Source organism: Copidosoma floridanum, unplaced genomic scaffold, assembly GCF_036245765.1.
Source record: "Copidosoma floridanum isolate Cflo_tuat_1 unplaced genomic scaffold, Cflo_Japanese_pri ptg000014l, whole genome shotgun sequence".
Classification (NCBI taxonomy): domain Eukaryota; kingdom Metazoa; phylum Arthropoda; class Insecta; order Hymenoptera; family Encyrtidae; genus Copidosoma; species Copidosoma floridanum.
In genome coordinates, this window is record NW_028321891.1 from 222479 (window position 1) to 232426 (window position 9948).

The window sequence follows — 9948 nt, forward strand, 5'->3', positions numbered from 1 at the left end:
TATATATATATATATATATATATATATATATATATATATATATAGTTATATTGTATCCGCCAGTATACCCAACTAAGGCCCTCGAATGAATTAATGAGCCAACCCGTTTGGTCTGCAGAATGAAGGCGGAGAGGCACAAGCACGGAACACATAGTCGGAGATGCTGCTGCGAAAATGTGGAATATGTGTGCTCCTGCAAAATTACCAAAAAGTACCTATTTATATGAGTATTGTATGTACGTATTTATGTATAAAAATTTAGGGTATAGATTAATCGCGATGATATCTAACGACACTGATTCGTGGAATCCACGAATTTTAGACGGCCCTCATTGAGACAGCGACATTCCTGCACATTGATAATCTCGAAGGTGGACATGCACTCATTTGACGAAAGCGCCCTCGATCCAAAAACTCTGATTTCAATCCGCGACACAATCCGCAGCTTCTGAGAGTGATTTATCTTGTTCCTCCCGATTCGTGTTGTTGCCACCGTTTGAAATCAACTACAAGTAAACCGGAGCTTGACGAAATAGACCGAGAGCGAGCAAGCACGTGTGTGAGGGTTTTACATTGTTAGGTTTAGGCATGCCCTACGAGAGGCGTGTGAAGCTTCTCCGGTGCTGGACATAGGAGTCCGTCCGTCCGTGTCGATGTGGGCTCGTGACCAAGTTGGATTAATTTGCCCCAACCGAGGACGAGGTAGTTGCCGTTACACGTGTCTCCCGCTATCCCCATACTCACGCCCATAACCCTATCTGGTGATTTCCGTTTGTTCGTTCGCTCTTCTTCTTGATGTCCATGCTCATTCCTACGATTAATCAAGTCCACCGTGCACCTTTTTCATTCGACTCTATCGCATCCTGCCCTCGGTCTTCTCGCGTCGTAATGTGTTGATGCTCGGATCTATTGAATTACGTATACTTGAATAATTGTGATTTCGAAGGTTAATCACGGATATACCTATAATTACCATTAAGAAAATTACATCAAAGTCGGTGAAAATTTTTTCGCAGTATAAATAAAGTGAATGGCTTTTGTTGGATGGAGTGATGGAGTTTGTCGGATGCAGATGATGTCAAACTATAAAGAAATTTCAGAAAAACTTTCATATTTTTGGACATCAATACGTACATCAGACTTATTTTTGCTCACTGCAATGTTATATGGATCGAAATTTTTATTTGGGACCAGTCTAAATCAGAGGCTAAATGCACTTTAAAAACTGCCTGCTCTGGTTAAATATCAATGCTTTGGGTACATATTTTTGTACCAACCCATAAAATTGTCTGTTTAATCATTTACTAGCGATCCGCGAACGGTGCAACAACTCGTGGTAGAGTGACCTATATTTGTACGTAGATAAAATATGGGTGGAAAATAAAGGGCCGTACAATAAAAGTAGTACAATGTGCGCGCGTAGTTTACGGGGAAAGAGGCGATCGCGAGAGATAGGGAGAGGGAGCTTTGTCAACCAAAAAGCCACTGCGTCTGCATTATCGCAGCCTCGCTCGTGAAAAATCTTTCCATGAACCCGTAGAATCGATCATCCGAGCATGAAGGATGATCCGCCCGGTCGCGCTCTATTCTGTTTTATCCGCAGCGTCGAGCTTTGCTTTTTGCGCTTTTCCCCGCCCGGCCCTCGCAACCCGAATACCTACCCACATAAAAAAAGACAAAACACCAAAAAACTGCCAACCAACGGGAGCAAACAGAATGAAAAAAAAAAAAAAAAAAAAAAAAAAAAGAGGACAGCCACGACGAAAAGTCAACTACATCCGCCGCGTTTAATGCATTTCTGTATGCCTCCTCCCGTACGTATACGACACCGATGTATAGGTCTCATCAGGTCCCACCCGTGAATAGGCTGACTGCACCGACACAGGATCTGTTTGTATTGCCGATATCGGAAGAGAAACTATATATAGATGTATAGACGGGAGTCACAGAGTCATCGCCGTTTATGGGGAAATCGGGCTATCTGTCTTGTTGTTGGAGAGAAAGCCGCTTCTGGGCGCGCGATGAAACGATTTCAGCGCTAGTCGGCCGCACGTGTCCTCGTGGAAAGACAGATAGCGACAGCAGCCGATGCACCCGTTGATTTTGTGCGACGGGCTGTTATATTCCCTCGGTCCTAGTCATCTGACAGCTGCTCTCCTCCTTATACATACACCTACTTACCTATATATTTATAATCTACCCACCAATTTGATAGCTGCACACGTTTATCCTTCAACTTTTTTCTTTTTCTCCGTTACCCTTCCCTGTACTATCGATTACTCGTTGATGCATACTGCAACAAAATACATTGAATTTAATATCAGCTACGACGCTCTCAAGTGTCTTGGATACACCTTGCTGCTGGTGAACGTATAGACGATATCGTAACCGCACACTCGCTCCCCCCCTCCCCCTAGTCCTACAGAGGAAAAAAATTTGTATAGGTATATTACTTCGTCCGGAGCCCGGAGGGGCTGTGTAGCTCGTGGCACATAAATTCACCGGCTAAGCCCGAAGCGGCTCGGGTCGGAAGTCGTGGTCAAAAATCGGAAGTAAAGAGACCGAAGAGCAGAAACTGCACTATCTATCTCGATTTCACAATACTCATCGAGTGCCCAGCACTATAGCTGATGCGTCCGCATGTATACATGGGAAGTCCAAGGGTGGTTGGTACCCATACCGTTTCTCCAGCACCAGCTCCCTGTGTCCTCCTTCTTCTCTCCCCCCCCCTCCCCTCTTTACAAGGAATAACATATCTCTTTCATACATATATCTATGTACATGTGCACGTGCAGCCGAGAGCCATTCATTCTAGTTCATCGCCTCTATATTTAGGTACAGGTTACAGCTCTACCTACTTAACTACACCCTGGATACGGGTCATCCGTAGTTCCCTTCCTTCCTTCCTTCCTTCCTTCCTCTTTCCTTGTCCTCCTAGCTCCCATGTACCGATAATACCTTGTACTCAAACCACATAACTCTCTGTGCTCTTTGTTTATTATTATTATTACTTTTTTTTTTTTTTTCAATCCCATAAATCGGGGTTGCCCGGCTCTCGAACTATTTACGTGTGATCTTTCACACGAGGGAGCATCAGCTATTACAAACAATTATACTTTTTTGGCATTCTATACAAACTTAAATTCCAACGTGGGTGTATTCCGAGGATTCAAAATGTTATCCTTTACAATTTCATGTCTTACATCATAGTTAATACTGCAGCTTACAAGCTTATGCGTTCTTTCTTTTGTTTATTGACGGGACTTACCCCCTGTTGTATATATAATGTAACATATTATAACCGTCGAATAACAAGACCCGTATGCTCGATACATACAAATAACGATAAATCAAATCGAGACACTGTTTGAAGTTCAGAGCACATAATATATAATGTTATAATAAATATTTCATTTGCGCTACTTTATACATTGTATAATAAAATTATAGTTAGATTAACGCTTAGATGTGATTCATACGCCAAAAGTAATTTTAATGGAATTTTGTACGCTTTGCAGTAATCTTATGCTTTCTTCTTATAAAAATACTTGCACAGATTTCGACGCAGTTGTAAGAGTAATAAAATTCAATACCTGATTGTAAAATTTTCCCACTCGAGGGTTTTCCCTCAGCACGATATTAAACAGCCGTTTAGTTCAAGCTGAGCTATGCTTAGTTTTGTTATTTTTTTATTTTTCTTTCGTTCAATAAATTCTTATAAACATATTGTTTGGCTTATTTCGAGCAACCAAGATTTTTTTACTTTCCTTGCCCAAAATTTGTGCACCCACCTAGAGAACTTGAATGATTGTTTTCAGAGCTGAAAGTGAGCCATCAGGAAATACGAAGTATAAAATAAATTTGTACGCACCGAGGGAACAATTACCTATCGTTATTTATAATCAGCATATTATACCTACGTAATGTTGTTGTATAATGTACAACTAGTCTCTTGTTTGTTGATTTGTATGAATAGTGTTTGTTATCCACGAGCCACCGGTACATGTATGGCACGCTCATGATTAATCACCTGTCATCGATACTTTTACAATTCCAATGAAATATATAAATGTACCTATTCCTGTTCCATTTCAGGCTGGTCTCGTCACCCGCAAAACAACAGAACGAGGCCTCCGGCGGCTGCTCAAACGCCGCGTCACAGTACGGCGCGACCTTCGCAGTACGCGTAGGCACGATCGATGGCGTCATAACGCACAATTTGAGGGCAGAGACCAGGAGGGACCTCGCCGCTTGGGCCAGGGCGATAGTCCAGGGCTGCCACACGGCTGCTCACTCTCTTAGGGAGTACACCGTTCGTAAGTATATAATTATATTGTAGACAGGTACACCTATTTATCGTCCACCATCGCCACTATGTCATCATTGTACGTACTATGGATGCTTACTTACTTATCCGCGTTTCCTTAGACTCTACGGTTATTATAACTTGACGCTTGTATCCATCATCGGTGGGCAAAAAGAAAGAAAAAAAAAAAAAAACTTTTTCAGCACAAGTTTTGCCCTAAACTTACAAGATGCATTGTACAGACTTTAACCCTGTTATACTTATCATTTATTAAGACAACTAAAAATCTCCCTTACGATTGACCCCTGAAAATTAAGACTACCTATAGGTATCTGTTTAACTAAACGTACACGCCCATGGGTTAAGGGTTGATGATTTGCAAATTACGACGATTACAGGTAATGTGTTATAAAGATTCGAGGTGGTTAAAAAAAAAGCGTTTCTATCAAATGAAGGAAAAAGGCCAGAGAAGTATAAAAAAAAAAAAAAAAAAAAAAAAAAAAAAGTAGATCGGCAAACGGAAAAAAAGATACCTCTCGTTTTTTACAGTCGTTCGTCAAGGCGAAATCCACAGACGAATTGAATTCACCAAGATTTCGTACGTGCCATTCTCTCAGCGTCTCGATACTCTTGCATTTTTTTTCGTACAATACTTACAACACAATATAATATATACACCCAGTACGTACGTGTATAGGACGTATAGGAACGATGGTACAAGGGAGCATTGTACGCACGAGACGACGAATGGCAATTTGCCTCGACGAGACCAATAAAAGTCGAAGAAACGTAGAGGTAAATAAATATGATGCTTCCCGCCGCGCAACTCTTCTCGGCTACTTATCCACAGCAATTTTGCCCAGCGACTCCGGTGTTTGAAAACGTAACACGAAAATGACGCTTCTTTGTGACTGTTGAGCATTTATTTTATTGAACGATTTAGCCAAAACTAGACTAGACGCGACTAGCCGAATCACCGAGTACAGATGACATTGTCAGGGTTATTATATAATACGCAGATGGGCATTGCCATCGTATTATATAACCATAGGTACGAAACGCCACGATTTGCTTCCAGGCTGCTCGTGGCAGGGCAGAGCTTGCCAGCTGGTGGTCCACCACGAGGAGGGCTTCGCCCTGTACGCGGCGGGCACGCGAGGCGTGGCGGGCAACGGAGCAAGTCCCAGCTCGCCCCCTACGGCCCTTTGGCGGCGACCCTTCGACAAGCTCAGGATGTCCGCGGACGACGGCGCTCGGCTGCTCTGGCTCGACTTTGTTGGCGACGACGCCGAAATCGTAAGTCTGATGTCTTGCATGCATGCCACGTCCGTCGGTATTATACATTCATACAATGCGTATACTTGTATGACTAGTATCTTTGCTGTTGTGTGGATAATTTAAACCTCCCACTAACTTTATGCCTGCACACGTAACAATAACTCAATACAGGCCAATAATTATTCGATTATTGCTATACAGGCACACTCCGTTAGTCATTTACCATTCTGTACGGTGATGCTTTTCTTTCTTTTTCTTTTCATTGTTTTTTTCGAGCGAGAGAAGAGCCAACGCTCGATTTTGATTTTTTTCGTGCCACGGGTGAGCGTGTTACCTACAGCCGATTGCCAACAAATGTATATTACACGCCCTACCTGCTACCCGTACCTCCCTTTTATCGGTAAAATGTAAAATGGCCGGCTATCTCGAATGCAGAGTAATTCGTGCACGGGGCACTCGCGAGTCATCACTTTACTGCTATGGGTTACGGGGTTGCGTGGCATTCAGGAGCATTGCACAGCCGTAGGTAATGACAATCTCATTGTGATTCAAACGACACGATATTGTCATATCGAAAGCTCCATGCACTTTGCGTCCCTGTCTCTTCTCGTCTGCGTGACCCTGCAATCAAACGCCCTCGCCTCGGCGCCCATCCATTCGAGAAGGACGTCCATTCCAACCACGCACGCGCTACGCCATTACAATTATTTTACTGATGCCCCAATACCCATCGTTCACACGGTAAACCTTATTAAATGACACGTGGATGTTACGTTTCACCTTACTACTTGCATGCCAAGCGAGTATCTATACATACCTATAACTGCGCTCATTGTACATATACATATACATATACACCTGTACATAAAATAATTTAACTCTGCTTGAAATATAAAAACAACAACCCTGTATTTGCTTGATAGCCACCTACTGATCCGCTTCGAAAAAATTTCTTTCACATCCTCCTCGTAGGTACACTGTATTTTAAGCTGCGTTCTAACCAATACCTTTTATTTTACCTTAAAATGTGTCCAAATGCTCGTTCATCATCGCAGTAGTTAAAAGCTACCCCCCTCGCGTTGCCTCGCTGCAATCATCCCACGCACCTGTAATAAATATTATAATCATGCTCTGCACCAAATCTGCTGCATATGTGTGTATACGTGTACAAATAACCGAGTAAAAACAATGTTGTTAAGTATGGAGCTAGCTTTACGAAAGTGGCGTTATGTTGCAGGAACTGGACTTGGAGAGCTGCCCAAAGCCAATAGTCTTTGTTCTACACAACTTTCTCTCGGCAAAGATCCACCGGCTTGGACTGAGCGCATAGGGGTACGAGGGGGCCCCGACCGAGGCCCCCGACCTACCCCCCCATACCACCCGATCCGTCACCAGCGTCTTTCTCCACTGAATTTCTGCGCTGCGCCACCCGTCTACCCCCTCCCTCGACGATTTCGCCCTCAATATCTAAATTTTTATCCAAACGAAAGCTAGGAGAGGCGCTTTGCAGCAAACATTTTCAAATTATCAACATCATCATTGAATTATGAAAACGTATCTTCTACGGTGGGCAGCTGTGCGGTGTGGCATAATTGAAAATTTAATCTAGTGGGTATATATATATATATATATATATGTATATATGTGTGTGTACACCGTATGCATGTACATGTATATGTATATACTTGCTCACTATTGTCATCATACCATAACCACCACGTGAAGAAAGTATGAGCATGTGGCGCGCGAGTGCGACAAAATAATAAAGTAATCAAGTATTTATAGATTGAGTGTGCGTGAGTGTCCGGAACAAAGGGCATCACCGATAATCGAATCGACCGAAGCCATCCAAGATATTGAGTTGAGAGTATTGTTGTAGGAAATTTGTTGTAGTAAGCATAGATGTACGTCATAAGGCAAATAAAAAATTTAAAAAATATTAAAAATAAAAGCAAAAAAAAAAAAAGTGGACGTGTCGCGTGAAAAGTGAAATGAAGAGTGCTATAGCTGCTTCATGTATATTAATCATCGACACCGAGTGGCCGAGAATTTAGAGCGGCCATGCAGAGAAGACTCATGCTGTGCATAATATTCAGTATTGCGCTATACGAAGCCAAGAAGAATGTGACTGAAAAAATGAAGCGAACAAAAGGTTTGGGTAACGTAATGCGATATTGACGTTTGACGTATCGAATACCACGAGCCTAATGATGTATGTGTGTGTATGTGTGTAGTGAAAAACGATACTTTGCGCGTCGAACTAGTATTATACAAGTAATTAATTATTAATACTATGGATACTCTGAGGAATCAATAATGCTGAATCTTAAGATCTTAAGGTTAGAGGGGGCTGGGGAGCAGCCTATGCCATTAGTTTTTTATAATGCATACGTACATTAACTCTTGCGTACAAAATATCTTTATCTAAATTTGTGTACCTCTTATCACCCGATGCCCCGATCTAATAATCTAGCAGGCAGGTCTTTGTTAAAAAAAAAAAAAAAAAAAAAAAAATTATAATAAAAGCGCTTGCGAATGCGCTTGTCTGCAGGTGAGGGTTTGTAGATAAGCATAGGTCAACAAAGAAATGGTATGTATTCATTTATTTTTCATCGATAGTTTTATGCATTCTTGTTTATCATGATGTGCGCTCTTTTAACGCTGTTTTCGTTATTTAACTGACGAAATAGTGTACGTGAGAGTATTGTTATCAAGTTACAAATATTCGTTTTATCACTCATCGAGAAGTAGTTTTATTTTTTTTAATGATTTGTGCATAAAGTAATTAGGAAACTGTAAGCAAAAAACTAATTAACTGTTCAATTATTTAACATAGCCAAACTCAACTTCAAACATTTTATTGATTTGGAAGAAAAATGACGATTATGATAATAATGATTGTGACGATGACGATGATAATGTACATATGAATGACAACAAAAGAAATGACAACGATGATAAAAATACCAATTGAATTGCAAAAATCACTTTTTTATCCTGCCATAGCTATGGATATTATTATTGTTATTGTTATTGTCATTATTATAATTACTATTTACACTGATGTTGTTATTGTAATTCTTAATAACCTTGACAGATTACTACTATAACAATCATCATTTTATCATTCTGATTACTTGGCATGGATAATTTGTAACATACGTATGTTTGTAACATTATGCAAAATTATTCGTAAGCATGAAATAAATTCATATAGTTATCAATTTGCTGTATAATTTTGTATAATGACATATCAATCAATTGTAAGTATGAAAATTATACATACATATATATATATATATTATAAATACATAATATATATGAAAAGAATCGAATAAAATTTTTCTTGTTAACTTTGCCTTCATACCATCATTATTTACACGAAATTTTTCAGCGATCCTGCCTTTCCTCCTAATTCCAAAGACATGCACTTATTACCTGCCTAAATAGCATAAACTTGAATGAGAAGTGCCGTGTACATCCATATGAAGTGAAAAAAAAAGAAAAAAAAAGAAAAAAAAAAAAAAAGGAAAAAAATCTTCAAATGTTGACGTCCCTTTACTTATAGTCCTCTCGTTTTCTCTCCAGCCAAAGACAACGCAACAAGCATGGCCCACTTAACAAAAATAATTGACACAGCTGGAAAAACTTTCGCCGTCCATTTTAACAGGTAATGTGTCCCATTGGCGCGTCGTTGTCGTTGACAGCACATAAGTCTTCGAGCCACCTCTTCGTGATAGCCGCCAAATCCCATTCTCATTTCTCCTTCTCGCAGTAAGACGCTCGGCAATTACACACAGCAACTAATAGCGTGTCGCGTTTCTCCTCCCTGTCTCTCGCCCCTTTTGTTCTCTCGCCTCCCGCCCCTCTCCAACTTTTTTTTCATACACCTTCCCGCTTGAGCTGAGCCGTGGAAAACTGTTGGGGCAGGAGAAATAAAAATAGGCAGAGAGGAAAGTTTTTCAATAGCAGCGAGTAGAGTTAGTAAAGAGCTGCCGGGTGGGGGGAGGGGAGATTGGTAAGAGGGGTGTGGGGTGAAACAAGATGAACGAGAAAAATAAGCATCAGAGGAGCTGGGGGAGGTGGAGGGCGGGAACTGTTACGCGCTCGTAAAAGGGATAGCATATAAGTTCGGGCTTAATTGCAGCAATATCTGTAAGTGCAGCTTGGTCAACGAGTTTCGAGCTGGGGAGCAGAATTTTTATTATCTGCAAGTTTTACATCAGTTAATTAAAATTACGAGTTTAGTTCACCGGTAAAAAGTACCGGCCGCATTATACTCGTTTATTTTAATGCCTCAGTTCTTATTACTCGAATTTCTAGGTACATATCTGCACTCTGTGATAGGTGTATGGACATATTTT

General features: G+C 40.9%; 1 protein-coding gene across 4 annotated transcripts in view; it reads left to right on the forward strand.

The window, feature by feature from the left end:
- Syn1 (Syntrophin-like 1) overlaps nucleotides 1–8828 on the forward strand; it is a 143598-nt gene extending 134770 nt beyond the window's left edge. For all 4 annotated transcript variants that reach the window (XM_089591957.1, XM_014360254.2, XM_014360252.2 and 1 more), the window contains 3 exons: nucleotides 4096–4316; nucleotides 5385–5602; nucleotides 6822–8828. In XM_089591957.1, coding sequence (XP_089448083.1) covers nucleotides 4096–4316; nucleotides 5385–5602; nucleotides 6822–6914 — 532 coding nt within the window. In that variant the 3' untranslated portion in view covers nucleotides 6915–8828. The remainder of the gene's footprint in view (nucleotides 1–4095; nucleotides 4317–5384; nucleotides 5603–6821) is intronic.
- Nucleotides 8829–9948: the final 1120 nt, after the last annotated feature.